Raw genomic sequence first — 19,565 nt, forward strand, 5'->3', positions numbered from 1 at the left:
CTGGACTGGACTTGATTGTAGGACGACAGGTACTGGGGGTGCGGGTACTCTGGGATGGGGGATCGAATGCGGGGAGCCTCATTGCGGATCTGGAAGCTTGATAGAGGTGCTTGTAATGGGTATTTTGGGGAGAGAGGGGATCTTTCGTTCCTGTCTCGCTACTTACGGGGGGTTCACACTCCTTGATCCAGGATAGAAATTAAATCTGCTATTAAGGTAGAGAAGGGAGAAAGCTATATTCATTCATGATCCCTAGTGTTTACATCTAAGGCGAGCGCAGAAGCATGGATAGTGACGGGGTGATTGATGATGGGTTTCAGTGGTGACGAGAAGAGAAAGGTGACGAGGGCTTCTCCTCTTGGAGATGAGTTCTCAATGTGCTGTAATTTACAAATCATGGTCCATTAAGGATATGTGGGATTCGGGCTTTTTCGCCGCTGGATCAAGATAGGTCGTGAAGCACAATCTTAGGCCAGACTCCAGGCATGATCTCGGAAGAGATCTAAGACACAGGATATCTGGTCAAACAAACCATGCAAGCCCCTTCAGCCTTGTGTACCGGCAGCATGGCTCTCTTGGGTATAATTAGCGGGCGGAGAAGACACCAAAATGGCCTTCTTCCGGGCTATTTTGGGGACTTTTCCTCACCCCTTGCAGCACGGAGTACCTGAAGCCTGAAGGACATATCCAATCCGGGCTCTGACAGGTGACAGAGGGTGGACAGGGCCAACCACGGCGCCTTGACTGGGCAGCCGGGCGCTTAGACGGGTGCATGTACGGACAAGGAAGACTGCGCAGACGAGTCTGGCCGTGCGGCAGAGTAAACAAGCGACGGTGTGAAGAGTTGTAGACACTTACCAGTCTGTACTTGATCTGATGTGTTGTATGGGAGAGGTGCTGCTGTGAGGTTGAGATTGAATGAGGCTGTAAAGGAGGGAGACAGTAGTAGTACTGCATAATTCTGCCTGGTATGTCAGGCCATAATCAACATCTACGGTACGGCACACACGCCCACCCCGTCGCCCCGGCCACCGTAGGACCACGGTTAATAATCTAATCATGATTCCTCTCTCGTCGACAACTTCCAAGGGTCGAGTCTCACCTCTTCTTCTCTATATTTAGCATCATCCCAGAACCTTACCTTACCTTACATATCATATCATATCATATCCCTATCCCTATCCAGCCTTCACAGATCTTCTCGTCGGTCTATCTATATCTCTGCCGCTCTATCAATAATCGATCGTCGCATGCACCACCGGCCCTCCCATCACCCCTCCGCTCTCCCTGCCCACCAGGTACTGCCGTGCACCAACCGGCGGCCGACAATAATATAACTCCCTAACTTAGCCTCCCGTCAGACTCGGTGCTCGTCATTCTCCGCTGCACTGCATCACCATTGTCCGCGTCCATTGACGCTTCCCGAGTCTCAGCCGCGTCGACCTGGCCTTTGCCATCCTCGTCGCCCGCCTCCCGCGTCACGTCCATTGTCGCCGACTTCATCGCCGCGTCTTGGGATCCTTCTGTTCATCACCGCCAACGTCGTCGTGTCTCGACCATCATTGGGCCAGTGGTGATTGAGGGGCGACGAACACCGGCCGCACCAGCTCCTGTCGGCCCATCATCGTGGAGCAACTTATAACAGAGTCTGCCTATCTTCCGCAGCATCTGCGCGTCGCAGCAATGGGACGCAGGAAGATCGAGATCAAGGCGATCAAGGATGATCGCAACCGCTCAGTGTAGGTGTTGGTGTTTTCCCGCTTGCGGCACAGCAGCTAATCATTCCATCTGCAGAACTTTCCTCAAGCGCAAAGGCGGTTTGTTCAAGAAGGCACATGAGCTATCCGTCCTCTGCTCCGTCGACGTCGCCGTTATCATCTTTGGAAATAACAAGAAATTATACGAGTACTCGAGTTCCGACATTGGAGAGATCCTATCCAGATATCACTACGTACGTTCCTACCCGCGCACATCCACGGAACATAGCTGACGTGACCTTTTTCAGTATGGAGGAGCCAACGAACACAAGGGACCCGCGGACTTTACGGGCAAGGGGAAAGAGATGGATGATGATGACGATGAGGATGGGTCTGGGATGTCCCAACACGGCGGCTCGGTCGAACCACAGATGATGCCTCCTCAGTTCCCGAACCAACCTGCTTTCCAACATATCAGACATCAAGCGCCGTCGGCTTCACCCCCGATCCCAAACGGTGCATTTCACCCTCACGCACAACAAAGACAACATACCCCGCAACATGATTCTCGTCCTTCCTCTAGAAATGCCCCTCGGAGGCAAAGCTCAAACCTAGTCCCGCAACAACATCCTCATCCTCAGCCTACCAATGGCTACGCGTTTATGCCTAATCCACCAATGTATAATCCCCACCAACCCGGCTTGCCACCTCATGGGCATGGATTGCACATGCAGGGACCACCTATGCAAGGACCTCAGGGTGTTCCTCAGCCAGGACCGCAATATCCAAACTATGGACCACCACAGCAGCACCCACAGCAACACCCGCAACAACATCCGCAACAGCATCCCCAACAACGCCCGCATCCACAGCAGGTGCAGCAGCTATATGCGGAGGAGCAACAACGAAGAGCTTCTATGCCCCCGGCTTTCCCACAGCAAGAAAGACCGCAGTCCCGTCCCGAAGCCTCTCCACAGCCGCAACAACAACAAATTCCTCAACAGCAGATTCCGCAGCAGCAGATCCCCCAGCAGCAAATACCGCAGCAGATCCCTCAACAGCAAATACCGCAGCAGGTCCCTCAACAGCAACAACCAGAACAACCTGAAGAAGAGCAGCAGCAGCAACAACCGCAGCAAATGCCGGAGCCAGTGAAGCGAATGTCGGTAAAATCCAGGAGTATATTCACACCTATTGATGAAAGCCGGTCTATCCTTTCTCAACATTGGGCTTCATCTACGTCGAACACTGAAGCTCGAAGTGACGCAGCTGCTCCAAATAACCGCTCGCAATCAGTAGATGCTGGGACGGCCTCTCGTAATACAGAGCAGACGCGTTCCCCTCCCGCTCGAGCCCAGACCCATGACAAGAACCGCAATATATCCACATCCTCGGTACCCGAAGGATTTCATCCGCCTTCGCGCACAAATAGCGCCTCGCAAGGCGGCGGGAAGCGTCCAGTCCTGAAAGTACAAATCCCAGACGAACCCTCGGATGGTGGAAGTGCAACGGCAGATTCCAATTCCTCACCCCGCTCATCCGCAGACCCAGCCAACGCCCGCCGAAATGGTAACTCGCAAGAACATTCCTCTGGCTCGGGTGTCGTGCTCCCCCCTCCCTCCCCATCCGCATCTGCTCTCCTCTCAGCCGGGGCCTCTGGGCCACCTAATCCATTCGCGCGTCCGCATCCAGTTTCACAGCCCCCTCAGAACGCCAACGCTAGCGGCGGAACTCTAATCGATACACCGGTATCTGCACTGCCTAGTCGCTTCATGAATAATGAGTTCTTGCCTTCTCCATCGTCTTTCTACCCAGAATGGAATTTTAGCAGGGAGAACAACACACTTCCTTCACCGTTGAATTTCGCGACGCCCGTTGTGGGAACGGGGCCGAGCTTTCTAAGGGAGGATTCGGGGGAGAGAGACAAGAATGGATCGAAGAGGAAGACGCCCGAGAGGGAAGGGGGTGGTAGTGGAGAGGAGGGAGGAGATGCGAAGAGGGTGAAGCATGAGACGTGACCCTTGCCTTTGGCTCGGGGTAGTCGTTCAGTTTAAAACGTTTGCTTTGGTGTGGTCATGAAAGAAATGCCACGATACTGTCATGATACGATACTCTAATTCTCTTCTTTTGATACCCATTCTCACATTTCTGAGTCCCGGGTTAGGTAAGATAGGACAGGACAGGGGCGGGCAGGTTAGCTGTAGCTCTTGTAACCCTATCCACTCACTTATTGATCTGCGCTTCTTATTTATTCCTGGATCGTATATTTTCTCTCGTTTACATTTTGCATTTGCATCGGGGGCGTACGGTTCTGCCGGGAAAAAAAGAGGAGAGAGGTAGAAAGGAGGGAGGGAGCGGTGGATAAGGTAGCCAGGCGGGGGGGTTATCTCTCAGACTATCTATCTGTACGGGTGGATGGTCTTGACTGTATAAAATTGAGAATCAAGAGAGAATGATCCAAGTCTTGTGTTTTGTGTAGTGAGATGTTGAAGCGTCCCGGATCAGCGTAAGTGTCTTGGAAGTGAAGTTGGTTTTTGCATGTCATTGTAGTTTCAAGTTTGGACTTTTCATGAGTGATGAACAATGATTATGTACCTATGTATGCATATCTATCTCACTTCCATTACGCCAATATACCATGTAGATCATCAGACTTTTTCTTTTAGAAGAGTTACCTAGGTAGGGGTTAATGGAGCTGCTGCACCACTTATTCTCCAGGCGCAATATCATATTCTTTGCTTGCTTGCCTTGCTAAAGAATCGCCCGGACGGAACTCCACTGCCTTATCGCCAATTTTACCTATTCCGGAAGTATACGCCCCCCTTATTCAATTCAAATCATGACTATCTTACCTACCTATATCGTGCTGTTTTCTAGTGTCTAAGATAGATAGGTAGAATACAAATATACTGTTGTAAAACATTTATATTAGATAATAGGTAGCGCTGGAATTGTTGGATTGAAGAATTATCTGAGCGATTTTGCTTAGGCCTATACAAACATTCACATGCTCGAAAAAGCAAATACCGAATTAGGGATAAGCGATTGTAAAGTAAGGTACTTCTCTTCTTCATTACTAGAAAACCAATTCCCTAGAGAACCAGCTATTTCAATTTCAACAAAGCAAAGCAACCACAGCTAGAAGAAGATTCTCTAATTCTCTTCTTAAAGATGTCCCTTAACATACTGTGTCAGCTCTAACTAATTAATCAATACCTAGTCTAGGGTACGTAAGTAAACTGTGAAAATAATAAGAAAATATAAATCACAATGATAATTTTTTTTTTGTTTTTTGTAACAACGACAAGATAATTTTAGATAAAAAGAGCGGTGAGGATTCAGATATATAAAATACTGTACAGAGAGGAGGACTAAAGTAAGAAAGCAGATCTTACGCAAACAGACAGACAAGACAGACAAGACAGACTGTATGATTTGGTTTTGGTTTGAAAGATGTTGTAGATAAGAGAAAGAGAAAGAGGCCGGGGGGGGGGGTTATTTATATAGAGTTATGATTTATGGTTAAGGGGGCTGTCGTCTGGGTAGGAGATTTAAAGATAGGTTTAAGAGGAGAGGTTTACAGGTGGATTGAAGGGTAGATAGAGGTGAATAAGATAGGTAAGGGAATGAATTATGAATGTTGTGAATGTTTGTGAAAAGTAACAGAAATCATACATAGTACATAACCTACCCGAGGCAAGATTTGTACTGTATTTATACCATTCCCTCTTCCTTCCTTCCTCTCTCTTCCCTTACTCCCTAAATGTCCTCTTACTTGGCTCCAGCAATAAACCCCCCTGGCCCTAGGCTTGATGATTCTAACAATAGATCGATAAAAACTTATCGTTCTTCGTTGTGAAATCTAGATTAGCGTTATGTTGTTGTTGTGTATTATTATTTTTTTGTTGAAGTTGTCACTTGTCACTGAATAAAATACATTAACAACAATACATTACACTACCTACCTACCTACCTATGCCGCTGTGACATAGGTATTGATTAAAGGAAAAATGTCTTGGCGTAGCGTACTAAATAGAATGTTCGAGTCTCCTGTGTGTTCTAGTCCTGGAAGACTAGGTAGATGAAGGAACTGCCGTTTACCTACCTAGGTACATACCTTATTTAACAACACATACCTTATATCATACTCATATCCAAGAGAGACAAATCACGCCTATCTATCTATCTATCAAATCCTAAACCCACCACACCATACCTGAAATAAGTAGAAAATCTACCTTACCTAGAAATGAGCTGTTGGAGTCGATATCTTAGTTCCGGTACTGGTACTGGTTAATCTAGAGAATCATGGGAGAAAGAGAAGGGAGAAAGAGAAAAGAGAAAAGAGAAAAGAGAGAAGAGAAAAGAGAGAGTGGTGATGGATGGTTATATATAAGGTAGGGTGCAGTGGGGAGGAGGTGGTTGATTTGCTTTTCTAGAAAGGGAAGGAAGGGTGAGAGGGTAAGAGGGTGAGAGGGTGAGAGGGTGAGAGGGGGGGAAGTGGACCAAGGGATTGAAATAGAGATAGTTATTTATTTATTATGATAAATACAATAAATGATACCGCCAATGCTAATGCTATGCCCATGTAAATGCTTCAGAAATGAGTTGAGGTTCCCAAGAATGCACCTTTTTCCTTTTGTTTTTTTATGTTCCTCCGTTTTCTTTTCCTTCCCCCGTCCGTTGTTCAACCATGGAAGCCCGTTTTGTTTTTATGTTCCGTTTTTCTTTTCCTTCCCCCGTTGTCCAACCATGGAACCAGATCCATATGCAATCCCATCCAAGTAGTAATGCTAAACCCCCTCCTTCCCCCTATTCACCCCTTGCCTCCCTTCCTTCGTCACCTCACCCCCCTCCTCCACCAACCCCGTCCTCGTAACCTGATGTTCCGTACTCAGCTGCCTCTTCCCAATAAACAAACTCACAACCAACCCCGCCCCCGCAAACGCCACATACATGATCCACATGACCTTGATCGCCCCAGAAAAGGCCTTCTGCGCCACTACCTGCTGAGCCGGCGGCAGCTGCTGCACGACCCCGACGCTCGCACCCGCCGAGCCGCCCGAGAGCAGCTGCGCGGTAGCCGGCCCCAGCGCGGCCGCCAGCCCGCCGTACCGCTTCTGCATCTCGTTCTGGAAGACCACGCCGCCGATGACGACCGAGATGGACGTCGACAGGTTGCGCGTGAAGCCGAAGGTCGCGATGGCCGTGGCGATGTCGCGCGGCGCCACCCGCGTCTGCAGCGCGATCAGCGGCGCTTGGAAGTTGGGCCCGACGCCGATGCCGGCCACGATCTGGAAGAGGATGATCTTGGCCCAGTCGTGCCCGGTGCCGAGGTCGACGAGCAGGCCGAAGCCGAGCGTCATGACGGCGAGGCCGAAGTAGATGGGCGGCAGGTACTGCCCGGTCTTCTTGATGTAGATGCCGGTGAGGGCGGAGACGAAGGAGAGGGAGAGGGAGAAGGGGATGAGGTAGACGCCGGAGAGGAGAGGGCTGCTACCCAGCACGGCTTGGAAGTAAAGGGGGAGATAGTACGTCCCGCCGATGAAGGCAAAGCCGTGGCAGAAGCAGACGCCGAGCGAGGCGATATTGGAGCGGTGCTGGAAGATGCGCAGCGGCATGACCGGGTAGCGCGCGAACTTCCACTCGTTGAGCACGAAGAGCCCGGCGACGACGATGCCGAAGACGATGAGGCAGACGACCTTGGCCGAGCCCCAGGGGTACGTGACGCCGCCGAACTCGAGGCCGAGCAGGAGCATCAGTGTGCCGCCGACGATGGTGAGGCTGCCACTCCAATCGACGGCTTTCAAGCCATCCCAGACGGGCGTCTTGGGGTTATGAAGACGCAGGAAGAAGAAGAGGAGGATGGTGACCGTTCCGGTGATGGGTACTACCACGGTTAGCTGGGTGATGCTGCTTTGATGCCGTGCTGCGGGATGGTGATACTATGGAAGTCTGTGAAACGGAGACCTACAATTGATATAAAAACACCATCTCCAGCTCACCTTCTCCGTGAACACTCCCCCCAGAATTGGTCCAATCGCCGACGCAAGAGCCCACACCATGCCCACCATACCAAAGTACTGACCCCTCTTCCTCATACTAAACAGATCACTGATACAAATATTGACCAGAATAATCAAGCCGCCGCCCCCCACGCCCTGAATCGCCCTCGCCGCGATCAACATGCCCACGGAGACACTGACCGCTGCCAACAAGCTGCCGATGAAGAACACGACAGCCGCGCACAGCAGGATGGGTTTCCGGCCCCAGATGTCCGAGAACTTGCCCCAGGACGGCGTGCTGGCGGCGTTGGCCAGCATGTACGCAGACCCGATCCACGTGTAGCCGGCGCTGGAGCCGAAGTACTCGCTGATGGTGGGCAGCGCGGTGGTGACGATGGAGGTGTCGAGGGCGGCGAGGAAGACGGATGCGCAGAGGGAGGCCATGATGATGATGATCTCGAGGCGAGTGTGCGCGGCTTCGGGGTCGGGAGCATTGTCTGGTTTGGGGGGGAGCGAGGGCGAGGTTGTGGAGGAGTTCTTCTCGTCGTCTGGTCCTTGGATGGAGGTTTCTGGGACGGCATTGACCTCTTCTTTTGCCTCTGCTTCTGTTTCTGCTTCTGCCATAGCGGATCCTCTGTTGTGTGTACCTCTGTTGTGTGTATCCTCCGTCATCCTCTCTTCTATTTCCCGTTCGCTCAGCTTCCCCGCCATCTATGCAGAAGACCTCTCATCTCACGTCCGGTGCATATACGTATAGGCAGAAGACAGCCGGACAGCCATGAAAAATCGGTCTGGTCCTTTGCGCGATCCCTGTCATGTTGGGCCAGGGCCAGCAGTGGGGTGATGCAGGGTTGCGATGAGATGCGATGGATCGTCTCTGCCATCGCTGCTATTCCCCAGGCCGATTAAGGTATAATTAGCTTATTTCCCCGTATTGGGCAGAGCAAGGCATCAAGGCAGAAATGCCCACCCCAGTACTGTAATTTGACTCGGTACACCTGATTTACCTTACTGTACTGTACGGTAAATCCCCCGTAAAAGCACTTTATTTACCTTGCTGATCTTGATCTCTCCCCACAATAGAACTCCCCACAACTCAACCCAAACTCCACGTCTCCACCCACAGAGAGAGATGTCCCTGGATAGGTAAATAGCTCAACCGCAGATCCAAAATCTCGACCTCGACTTATCATAGATAGCGACTAGCTTATGTTATGTAGATGCGCATTCGCAGTCTCCATGACGCGCGCATCACCACTGCCTCACATCGAAACTCTCATTGTTTTCGGGAGAGGTCTGTCTATTCTATAAGTACTGGAAAGAGTAGCATCTGGTAGCTGAGATTGATTTTTTAAAAGCAAATGGATATTTCGGGAGCCGTGTGCGCCCGTGCATTAGATATAATATTATTACTTCCCACCCCCCCAACCCTCCATAGACGTCCAGTCCAGTCCGATCCAGTCCGCAACCCCGATGGTATACCTGGGTAGCAGCCCTCCCAATTGCGTCGCTGAATTACTGACAGAATAACAAATGATTATCTGTGCATGAGCCCTTTGCCTCGGGCGTTCCACCGCTCGTCGTCGTCGTCGTCCTCCTCAACGATCGCCTCGGGTTTGTGGATCCGGACAACCCAGAGGAACCAATCCTCCAGCGCCAGGAGATTCAGGAGGACGTCGTTGCCGAACCACGCAACGGCGCACACCACGCTGCCGGCCACGGCATCCAGGATGAAGTGGTTGGCGGTCGCGAGGATGGCGACGAGGATCAGCGCGGGGTAGAAGGTCCCCAGGAAGATGCAGAGGAGCCTCCGTCGGGATGGCAGATTGATCTTCGGCGCCAGGGACAGGTGGGCCTGGTTGAAGAAGGGGAGCCTGAGGCTCGTCGTGGAGTCGTGAGCGGGGCTCAGCGGGATTGTCGCGATCGTCAGGCCGATCAGCAGGGAGTAGCCGAAGTGGAGGGACGGCATGGCCGCGAACTTGTTGGTGAAGCGGTTATCCGTCCAGATCGAGCCCTCGCCCCCTGGCCCGTGGACGGTATCGACGAAGCCGTAGCTCCTTGCCTTCCTGCCCGTCTCGCCCTTCGAACCATCCGCGCTCAGGAGACGCGGGGGCATGCACGGCCAGGCCGTGAAGATGACAAACGCGAGTAGATTGCACAGCGCCATGGTCCGCCGGCGGGATTCGTACAGTCTCGGCCCCGCGAGCGCGCGCCTCGTCTCGCCGCCCTGCGCCCGCTGGCTCGCATTCAGACGGTAGCTCCGCGCGTGGGTGTGGTAGAAGAGCCAGATGAGGAAGGCGATGGAGCCCGGGATGTGGATGAAGGAGTACACGCGGTTGATCCAGGTCATCACGAACTGGTTCTGCATGAAGAACTTCTGGATGGGGATCTCATAAAAGATGCGCAGGCGCTGCTCGGCCGCAATGACCTGCAGCGCGTGCCGGCGCGCCGTGTGGATGGTGCCCTCGACGATCCATACGGCGGTCGCGGCTCGTCCCAGCTGATAGACCTATATATTTTCTTATCAGACGGGGCCGGTTGGAAACACACCCGAGGACATCAAAATGGCAGACATACCCAGTAGATCAGCGCCCAATACCAACACTCGACCAAGAAGGGGAAGCGCTCGAGCAGGCGGCTCAAGAAGTAGCCCTTGAACCTGCGCGAGTTGGGCGTGGTCAGCGTCATGGTGAAGGAGCCGAAGCCGACCTTCCTCTGGCGCCATCGCGGCTCCTCGGAGACCAGCAGACTGGGCGACATGCTGCGTGCCTCAACATCGACGGGCACGGTCATGTTCATGGTGCTGTCGGTGGTCCTGCGCACCTCGCGCGGGCGTCGTCGTCTGCCCGGGTCGGTATGGCGATTGATCCACGTCCCGCCGATCAGCAGCGCGACGACCACCAGGGGTTCTGCGACGGCGCCGATGCCTCCCATGCTACCTATTATGGTTATCGTGTCTTTCAGCGGGGAAGAGCGGAGGGGTTCGAAGAGACCAAAGTTAATTTGGACGTCGGAGTTGTCGCAGGGGAAGCAGGACGGAGAGCAAGTGGCGAGCAGGCAGGATGTCACTGGGAGCCAGAGGATGTCACTGGGCGTCACGTTGACGGTTGAGGATTCACCGCGTTGTCACTGGGCGACGGCTAGTGGAGGGAGGCGTCGCGCGAGGAGCGGCTCTTGTCGAGGATATCGAATCGGATGACGCGGGAGCCGGGCAAGGGCCGAGAAGGGGGGATATACGTATGCGTGTATAAGGTACAGGTAAGTCGAAGGACACGAGAGAACAGAGAATCAATCAAAGATAAAAGACACCACTTTCCTACCAACAAGCTGCAAAGAGGAGAGAGAGAGAAGAGGAGAAGAAGGGGGGGGAGAGAAGAGGGAAAAAATCAGGCGGATGCAGTCGGGCAGAGAGATCGTTGGACGGGGCCAGAAGAACCTGGATAAGCCAGGAATAAGAGGCTGGATAATTACCCGAAGAATAATCCGAACCGAATAGTGAATAATAATACACTGCCGTCGCCGTTTGCTGAAGAAGAGCCCAGATCCCCCGTCAGCCGTGCCTCTTCGGTCTGCAACTGGCACCTGCCAAGATCCACAAGCGCGTCATGTCACGAGTCCGCTTGCCTGTTGTGGCCTGGCGTCGTCGTAGCTGTTGCTAGGCTTGCTAGCGCCCCCCCGGAGCGTCGGTGCTCTCCCCGCAGTCCTGGGATCTGATTCGCGGGGTTATTATTAATCACGGCGAGTCGGACGCCGAGATGAGCGCCAAGCCGCACTCTTCAATGTTCCGGCTTCCGATCCACCTCGTGCGCGGGCCTTTTGTGCTGACGGGCGTCGTCGATGATGAGTAATATTGTAATATTGCCCGTCCCGGGGCCTTTTATCAGTCTGATCATTGATGATCCCCCAATGGTGCCAAACGTTAATCTGCCACGCCGGCACGTGCGCCCTACCACGTGGGGGGTCGTTTGCTTGCAAGTACCCCAAGGTCCCTCCCTTCTCTACAGAGGTACACAAGGAATGATGTCTCCATGCTACACCAAGGAGAGGCCTCGGGTTAAAAGTACCCTGTGGCGGCCATCTATCCTTCCATACTCCCAAGAAAAAGCAGCCTACCTTATTTAGTCCTCATGCCTGCCCGAGAACCAGAGCGCCCAAAGAAAGCCTCGCTGGTTTGGATCCTGAACATCCACGTAGGAAAGGCTCACCCGAGAAGACCTGCAGCACCATATTGAAAAGGAACACGGAAACAATTACAGCCTTCAGACTCCCCTTCATAAATGGCCAGCAGCTGGCGTGCCGCCCTGTGCCTTTCGCTGTCGGCTGAAGCCCCTTTTCCACCTCGTTTGGCCCACATCTTCGGCGAGATAGGGGTCGAGCGTAGATGCGGCATCGCCGGCCCTGATCTGCCCAACGAGAGCTTCCGCCATACTGCGTGAGATCTCCCTCGCTAGAGGACTGCCAGAAGGAGCCGACCTGGCCTTGGGCCGGCCCTTTTTGATCCTGCCGTCAGATGAGGATGTCAATTTCGATGTCTGCGTTGGCCTCTCGCGCTGAAACGGGAGGCGGAGCGTTTGACCTCCTATATCGTCGGGGCTCTGCGGAGAGGGAGAAGCCCGTCAAATCGTTGCTTTACCCTTGCGGACGGGCGTTAGAGTTGGATAACGGTCCTGGGATGGAACTGGCATCTGCGATGCTTCCTCGTAACAATCCTGTGCTGACCGTCGCTATTCCGGCTCTATGACCGACATACAGGCCAACAAGGAATCTACCAGTTCCCCGGAATTCTGACCCTGGGCTACCTTTATCCTCCGAGGCTCCGACACCATTCCCGTCCCCTGTATTCGCCGAGGAGCTTGTAAGCCAGTTGAAAAATAATGACACCGAGAGACCAGATATCAACGGCTGCTGTGTATTTTGCCTTGTTATAGACTTCAGGCGCAAGGGGTTATATTCCTCGAGAAGTTTGGCAAGATCAGTTGCCGCTCGGCGTAAGGTAGGACGCAACGAGACTAGCTGAGGCGTTTCAGCCCTTTTATATTCGGTAGGACAGTATCGCATTTTAGATCCGTTCCCAAAACAAAGCCCAAACGATTTGCTGGCCTGGGTCTCGAATGTTTAACTGAAGTCCCGGCTGGGGTGGGTAGGTGCGAACTTTGGTTCTCGTCGTGCTCCGGACTTCCATGCTCGTTATCGGCCGAAGCTATTGACTTACGGCTCCGCGGACTTCGGCCCTCATCTGGCAGAGCTGTTACCATACGAGGTATCGTGAAAGATTCTCCTTTATCTGAATGGGTGTCCAGTGTCCAGTCATCGTAAGAATGGATACCAGTAAGAAACAAGCAAGCAACCTGGTTCAGATCCTCCATCACTGCAGCCTCATCTTTATCTGGCGGTGGAGGGAATTGCTTTCGCCTTATGTGCAGCAGCAGCGAGGCTCTGGCTGCGCTGCCTATCCAATTGCTGCAGCATACTGTGACTCAGTACTAGGGGCATGATGGCTCAGCTGGGTGCGTACTCAATGTTCGCATGTAGCACTTGCTGCGACGATGATATTTGCTGGTTTGCTGGTTTGCTGGTTAATAAATACGGAGTAGACGTCTTCCAAGTCCGCGCATACACGATGAGCACGAGCCACCCGGACCTTTAGTACCTTAAATCTGGGGACGGGTGGGGCCGTACCTGCATACCTACCCGTATATACTCCGTAGGTCTTCTACTAAAAGAGGGAAGCTCCGGACAAACAACCATCATCTTAACCGTTCTCTATTTACTAAGGTACGGAAAAAACCATCCTATCTCTGTATGAATAAAGAGGAGCAATAATCTTGGAATCTGGAGCACGAGATCGAGATTTATGATTTTGTAAAATGATTACGCTTCTTGGGAGGTTTTTTTCAAGAACGAAAGAAGTTATATCGTGAGCTGTGGTTACAGGATGGATGGATGGTGAAGAACGATGCATACATAGCAGCGTAGCATACCTAGTGCTGCAATGCAATAGGCGCTCCAGTAAGTTCTTTTGATTGAGCTCGAGTTAATCCCCAGGAAAATGTCTGGAGAACGACTTAAACGTGGAGAATAACAGGAGTAAGCTCAAACGTGAATTGAGCTGAACCTAGTGAAGAGCAGGATGTGGGAGGTACTTTGTTTCTATACTGTCGAACATCTGCAGAAGACTGAGCTAGATATATTCCTACACTGACAGCAACTACCGGGCGGGAAAATGTCAGAGAGGCGTGGGCTGGCTTGGCTCCCTCTTTGTCTCTCAAGTCAGGTTCATTCATCATCTAGCTATAATGTACTTCTATACTTCTATACAGTGCACTCGTTCTCCCCACTCACTTGTCGCAACGTCCATCTGCCCATCCGCGTCCCCCTACTCCACCGCCCGCAGAGGTCGATACGCCGCATCCCACATCTGCTCCCTAACCCACTCCTCCAGCTCCTCCTCCTCCCGTGGGATCCCCTCCATCGTCGCCAAGCCCTCTTCAACCGCCTGCCTGATCACCGCACACGCAATATGCACACTGATCTCGCGCACGTGCACGACATCCGGCAACAGGCCCTTATCGGGATCCTGAAGCGCGGGCGACTGCGCCGCCAGCGCCTTGACGGCCGCGACCAGCATCTTGTCCGACAGCAGCCGGCAGCGGGCCAACACGCAGCCGAGCCCGATCCCGGGGAAGCACGTGCTGTTATTACACTCGGCGACCTCGTACTCGCGGCCCTGGTACGTGACGGGCGGGAAGGGCGAGCCCGTGGCGATCAAGGCCCGGCCTTGCGTCCACTCGTTGATGTCCTTGGGGTCTGCCTCGTGCAGCCGCGTCGGGTTCGAGAGCGGGAGCACGATCGGCCGGTCTACATGCGCGGCCATCTCGCTGATGACTTCGCGCGTGAAGGCTTTGGGTTTGGTGGAAGTGCCGATCAGAACGTGCGGTTTGACTTCTTTGATGATGGAGAGGAGGTCAGAATGGTCTTTGCCTTCCCATTCGGAATCTTCGCGCGCGTACGGGACTTGGGCGGGCGTGAGCTTGTCGCCGTGGGACTTTAATAGGAGGCCGGGCTTGTCGACACACCTTAGTTGGTGGTCTGTTAGTGAGTTGCGGGTAGGGAAAAGGAGGAGGGGCCGTACCATATTTGCTTCGCTGCTTCTTCCTTCGACTTCCCACTGTCGGTAGCGATGGCATCGCGCACCTGGTCTGCAATACCTGTCCCAGCTGTCCCGGAACCAAAGATAACCATCCGCATGTCTTGAAGTTTCAACTTGGTCACGTGGAGACCTGCCATCACCGCCGCGAGCGTGACGCATCCAGTGCCCTGCACATCGTCGTTGAAGCAAGGAATCTCGGGCCTGTAACGATCCAGGATTCTTCGAGCTGTGGGGTATTAGCTTCATCCAAATCAGCAGCGGTTAGCGTACCATTGGGCAATCCAAAATCCTCAAAGTGGATATAAGCTTTTGGATACAACTTGCGAGCAGACTTCACGAATGTATCAATAAACTCATCATATTGCTTCCCACGAACCCGTGGCTTCCTGAGCCCAAGGTATAATTCATCATTGAGAAGCTCTTCATTATCAGTTCCGCAGTCGAGAACTACAGGAAGTGTCCTGTTAGGATGGATCCCAGCACAGAGGGTGGTAAGGACCAATTTGGCGATTGAGATCAGAATCCCGCCTACGCCCTGGTCACCGATTCCGAGGATCTCTTCGCCATCTGCAAAGATCAGTTGGTATTCTTGCCAAGCTTTGGAAACTAGGAGGTTGACAGACCAGTCACAACAATATAGTCGACGTCGTCCGCAGTACCGTACTGGGCCAGATCCTCGTAAACACGACCAATGTCGTTGATATTAAGGAAGCAGCCTTCTGGTCTGCGAAAGAGTCGAGAGTAGTTCTGGATAGCGTCACCCTCTGTAGGTGTATAGATGACGGAGAACATCTCTTTCAGGTGGTCTTGGATCAACTGGATGGTGTCAGAAACACTTCACACAGTGAAGGGTGCACTTGGTGGAGAGCGGCTGGGTGAAAGACACAGGCACAGATCGGATAATTAACGCAGTAGATATGGTACACTGGACGAGATGCGGAAACAGAAATTCAAGCTGTCGCTGGACAGGCCAGACATAGCTGGCGCTTGAAGGATAAGAGCGCCCCAATCATGTGATCTTAACTCCAAGTCAAGCAAAGAACTACTCAAGGTAAAGCTACTACATAGAGACAGACACCCGGCCCTGATATTCGACTCACCCTGAAATAAAGGACCAAATTTTGCGACGCCAAGCTGGTCATGAAGGTATTCTTTGCCAAATCATCGTGCCTCGAGCAATACTGCTCGTAAGCGCGCTTCACCTGCTGATCCAGCGTCTGCACATTCTGCGGCAGGCGCCCGGTGAGCTTGAACTGCTTTCTCTCCTCGGCAGGGAACCCAGCGCCCTTATTGTAATACGGATTGCTCAGCAAGGCGGTGCCTTTGAGGGAGCAGTCCAGGGGGCCTGATGTAGAGAGCGGGAGATGCCCAAAGGTTGGATGTTTAAGGTGAGGTTTGGTGGCTTTGTGATCTGAGGAGATGGAGGGGATGCGGTGGTGGTGGGGCGCCATGGTTGACTGGTAGCGGCTGGAAAGCCGGAGTGTGAAGCTGTGATGCGTCGAGGTATGGAAGGGGCTTTTGACAAGAAGATGAGGAACGGGTTTCAGCGGTAAACCTTGGGCCATTTACCAGTCAATGTTCATAGGAAAATCAGCTTGAGAGAAACAATTCCTCAAGCTTTAATGATGTAGGGTGTATCTGAAGGAGACAATAGACAATGACATGAGAGAGGGGCATCAAGGGCGTCAAGGGATTGGCGTCGATGACGTTGGGGCGGGGTCTATCTATAAAAGCGGCGTGGGAACGTATCCTGCCGACCTTGACTCGACTTCAAGCTGGGCAGTGGGTAAATTTAGGGGCAATGCCTCTGTAATCCAATGGAGATCCGCACATTGCTCTTTGCAGAGGAGCAGGATGTGGAAGTTGATATTGTGCACGTATGTAAGTTCACGAAGAAGCAGGACGTCCAGAAGAGGCCCACAGAAAGCCTTTTCCCTCTGCCTGAGGAAATCCAGTTTCATGGCGCCAAAAAAGTCACGAGAAGACAAAACTTGTGTCATTATCCTCCATATCCGTCCCTCTCATTACAAGCCCTCCTTATCTGTAAAATAGAGACAATCGATGGTCAAATGTTGGTACGCAAGGAGCCACGCTCCTGTGGGAATCTCATAAAGAGTAGGAGCATGGACTATGAAGGTCCAGTATTGGTTTCGCAGTAGTCCTCTGTGGAAGGGCAATCCCGAAGGATCATCCTCCTTCTCAACCTCCATTCGACTTCGACACAAGACGCGAAGATGCCGAAAGGCCTTTCGAGAAAGGTCTCATTTGTGATGCCGCCAGGCTGAGTGATTGATCAAGGTACTGCTAGAGTGTGGAAGATCGGGAAGAAGAAATACTGGAAATAATACCTATCCTTGTATAATGTAGACTCTCACAAGATCTCCCGCTCTGCTGGTGGACAGCTGCCAACTTCCTTTGTGATGTGGTTGTCAATGATGATAATGATATGTTGGAGTTTCTGCTACAAGAGGCCTGAGACGCCTTGGAATAAATTTTGTCGCTAGCGGCGAACTATTCCAGATTGAGACAGACATCGACTATTCCCAGATAGGCATACTGCACTCCGGGGCTCTCCTAGGGATTTTCGCGACTTCATGAGTCCTCCTTCAATCCGCGTCTTCACCAAGTCGCATCGACTTCTTCCTACACTCGCATCCATTACTCCCCCTCATCCACCAGCAAAATGGTTGGCAAGAAGAAGCGCAATCATCCCGATATTGAGGAGTTGCTTGCCCGGCCTTGGTGTTATTACTGTGAGTTCCGTCCCAGCCGCTCCATTGATTGTTTGCTAACGTGTCGCAGGTGAGCGCGATTTTGATGACTTGAAAATCCTTATTTCCCATCAGAAAGCTAAGCACTTCAAATGCGAAAGATGCGGTCGCAGACTCAATACTGCCGGCGGTGCGTTTTTACTCCAATCCCCCATCGATCTAACGCGCGATGTTTGCTAACTCTTCCCCCAGGACTGTCGGTTCACATGAATCAAGTCCACAAAGAGACATTGACAAGCGTCGATAACTCTTTGCCGAATCGGCAGGGACTGGAGGTTGAAATATTTGGTATGGAAGGCATTCCAGAAGATGTTGCTCAAGCACATAATCAGCGCATCATCGCAGGTTACTACCAGGCCGAAGCTGAACGTCGCGCTGCCACTGGAAACCCTGGCCCAGGCTCAAACCAAGGCGGACAATCTAAGAAACCAAAATTTGAATCACCTGCGGAGTTGAAGAAGCGGTTGGCAGAACATAAGGCCAGGAAGGCCGAGCAAGCTGCAAATAGTAGTGGTGGCAACACACCAATGGATGGTATGGGTCAAAGTCCGATGGGACAGAGTCCTGTCGCATACGTAAGTCATTCGCATGTTTGTATTGCCTCTAGCTAACGCACCATCTTACAGGATGCTTCTGCTTATCCTCCTCCACAAGCCACGTACGGTAGTTCACAAGGTGCGGGTTATGGGTCATTTCCACAGGAACATACACAACCTGCCGCAGCTTACCAACAGCCGCCCTACAATCCTCCATACTCTGGCCCTCCCGGCCCTCAGTACCAACAACCTCAATATTCTCCGCCACAACAATACCCAGCACAGCCATCCTTCCCCCCCTCAGGCTATCAACCTCCACAGAATTATGGTCCGCCGGCGCCTTATAGCGCTGGCTCCCCTCCGGGTTCCTTTGGCGGTGTCCCATCTTCTCATACACCGCCCGCATATGGTGGCCTTCCTAACCGGCCGCCGAGTCTCCCCCCTGCACCTGGTCTGCCTCAACGGCCGTCGTTCGGCGCACCTCCCGTGCCTCCACACCAAATGCAACAAATGCATCAAGGCTCACCAGCATCCTACGGCTCACCAGGGGGTTGGGGTGGCAATGGATGGAATGGTCAAACTCAGAACTCAGCTATGTCATCAGTTCCTCCTTCTCAAGGTTACGGTGGTGGTTATTCGACTAACGCTGCGGTTAATGATCTGGTTTCAGGAGCTGCAAGAGAGGCTGATGACATTGACAAGATTATCAGAATGGCTGAGGCGGGTATCAAACCTCCAAAGAAGAGCGAAGCCCTACAGTCGCCTCCTGCTGCGACGACGCCTTCAGCCCCAGCTCAATCTACCGGAGCAACCCCTACACCTGCCCCAGAAGCCATCGACAAGACCGAAGCCACCGAAAAGAAGTCGAAGAAGGATAAGCCGATGAAGATGGTCTATTCTGACAATGAGGTTAGTCCGGAAGAGAAGATGGCCCTTATGCCAAGGTACGCATTCGTCCCAGATGGAAAGCCTGAAACAGCTCTTGTCGATGCCAATACACAACCTGGTGTTGCTGGTACAGTCGATGCATAGATATCGACGATTTGGGCAAGTCATTCCGACCTCTATTCAGTTCTTCTCTTGGACAATCTGCGACCCGTGAATACCTTTGCCATTTCGTCATTCGACAGCAACGCACTTTTGGCCGCATAACAATCAAGCATGAGATGGGAGGCATTGAAGCTGAGGGTGCAGCTAAGTCGTCGACAATCTGTGCTAATTGTACTGTTTAATTCTTTCGTTTCTTTTGATGGTTTTGCATGTCCCGCATCTGGTAAGTTAGCAGGTGAGCTGGGATGGAGTTAAATTGATGGTAGACGCGGGGGAGGGATTGCGAGGGATTCAAAAGGCTGCCATTTCACAGTAGACGATAGATGGATATACGGCAAGGTTTGTGTGGCCTTTGT

At 52.4% G+C, this 19,565-nt stretch overlaps 8 protein-coding genes across 8 annotated transcripts; 3 read left to right on the forward strand and 5 right to left on the reverse strand.

Annotated features, from left to right (window-relative positions):
• Positions 1 to 1,683: 1,683 nt before the first annotated feature.
• M430DRAFT_31348 (hypothetical protein) lies at positions 1,684 to 3,715 on the forward strand (the record flags this gene model as incomplete). Its single annotated transcript, XM_024866032.1, has 3 exons — positions 1,684 to 1,739; positions 1,795 to 1,951; positions 2,006 to 3,715. The coding sequence occupies 3 exons, from the start codon at positions 1,684 to 1,686 to the stop codon at positions 3,713 to 3,715; spliced, it is 1,923 nt and encodes a 640-aa protein (XP_024717037.1).
• Positions 3,716 to 6,490: 2,775 nt separating this feature from the next.
• On the reverse strand, positions 6,491 to 8,326 carry M430DRAFT_110179 (hypothetical protein; the record flags this gene model as incomplete). The annotated part of the gene is made up of 2 exons (XM_024861338.1): positions 6,491 to 7,587; positions 7,672 to 8,326. The coding sequence occupies 2 exons, from the start codon at positions 8,324 to 8,326 to the stop codon at positions 6,491 to 6,493; spliced, it is 1,752 nt and encodes a 583-aa protein (XP_024717038.1).
• Positions 8,327 to 9,239: 913 nt separating this feature from the next.
• Positions 9,240 to 10,636, reverse strand: M430DRAFT_54017 (hypothetical protein; the record flags this gene model as incomplete). The annotated part of the gene is made up of 2 exons (XM_024868437.1): positions 9,240 to 10,211; positions 10,280 to 10,636. The coding sequence occupies 2 exons, from the start codon at positions 10,634 to 10,636 to the stop codon at positions 9,240 to 9,242; spliced, it is 1,329 nt and encodes a 442-aa protein (XP_024717039.1).
• A 1,025-nt stretch (positions 10,637 to 11,661) lies between these two features.
• Positions 11,662 to 13,078, reverse strand: M430DRAFT_45576 (hypothetical protein). The gene is made up of 3 exons (XM_024867777.1): positions 12,855 to 13,078; positions 12,422 to 12,711; positions 11,662 to 12,297 (listed from the first exon to the last, which is right to left on the reverse strand). Exons 1-3 carry the CDS (start codon positions 13,066 to 13,068, stop codon positions 11,974 to 11,976), a joined length of 828 nt encoding a protein of 275 aa, XP_024717040.1. The 5' UTR covers positions 13,069 to 13,078; the 3' UTR covers positions 11,662 to 11,973.
• A 103-nt stretch (positions 13,079 to 13,181) lies between these two features.
• M430DRAFT_187810 (hypothetical protein) lies at positions 13,182 to 13,410 on the forward strand. Its single transcript, XM_024863951.1, has one exon. The coding sequence runs from the start codon at positions 13,194 to 13,196 to the stop codon at positions 13,347 to 13,349; it is 156 nt and encodes a 51-aa protein (XP_024717041.1). The 5' UTR covers positions 13,182 to 13,193; the 3' UTR covers positions 13,350 to 13,410.
• Positions 13,411 to 14,078: 668 nt separating this feature from the next.
• Positions 14,079 to 16,303, reverse strand: M430DRAFT_110059 (hypothetical protein; the record flags this gene model as incomplete). Its single annotated transcript, XM_024861325.1, has 5 exons — positions 14,079 to 14,778; positions 14,835 to 15,078; positions 15,123 to 15,419; positions 15,476 to 15,668; positions 15,953 to 16,303. 5 exons carry the CDS (start codon positions 16,301 to 16,303, stop codon positions 14,079 to 14,081), a joined length of 1,785 nt encoding a protein of 594 aa, XP_024717042.1.
• A 524-nt stretch (positions 16,304 to 16,827) lies between these two features.
• Positions 16,828 to 17,144, reverse strand: M430DRAFT_37439 (hypothetical protein). The gene has a single exon (XM_024867123.1). It carries the CDS (start codon positions 17,060 to 17,062, stop codon positions 16,877 to 16,879), a length of 186 nt encoding a protein of 61 aa, XP_024717043.1. The 5' UTR covers positions 17,063 to 17,144; the 3' UTR covers positions 16,828 to 16,876.
• Positions 17,145 to 17,535: 391 nt separating this feature from the next.
• M430DRAFT_22881 (hypothetical protein) lies at positions 17,536 to 19,191 on the forward strand (the record flags this gene model as incomplete). Its single annotated transcript, XM_024864784.1, has 4 exons — positions 17,536 to 17,605; positions 17,655 to 17,753; positions 17,816 to 18,198; positions 18,250 to 19,191. The coding sequence occupies 4 exons, from the start codon at positions 17,536 to 17,538 to the stop codon at positions 19,189 to 19,191; spliced, it is 1,494 nt and encodes a 497-aa protein (XP_024717044.1).
• Between the last annotated feature and the right edge of the window lie 374 nt (positions 19,192 to 19,565).

The sequence above is a fragment of the Amorphotheca resinae genome (genome assembly GCF_003019875.1).
Source record: "Amorphotheca resinae ATCC 22711 unplaced genomic scaffold M430scaffold_13, whole genome shotgun sequence".
In the NCBI taxonomy this organism is placed as follows: domain Eukaryota; kingdom Fungi; phylum Ascomycota; class Leotiomycetes; order Helotiales; family Amorphothecaceae; genus Amorphotheca; species Amorphotheca resinae.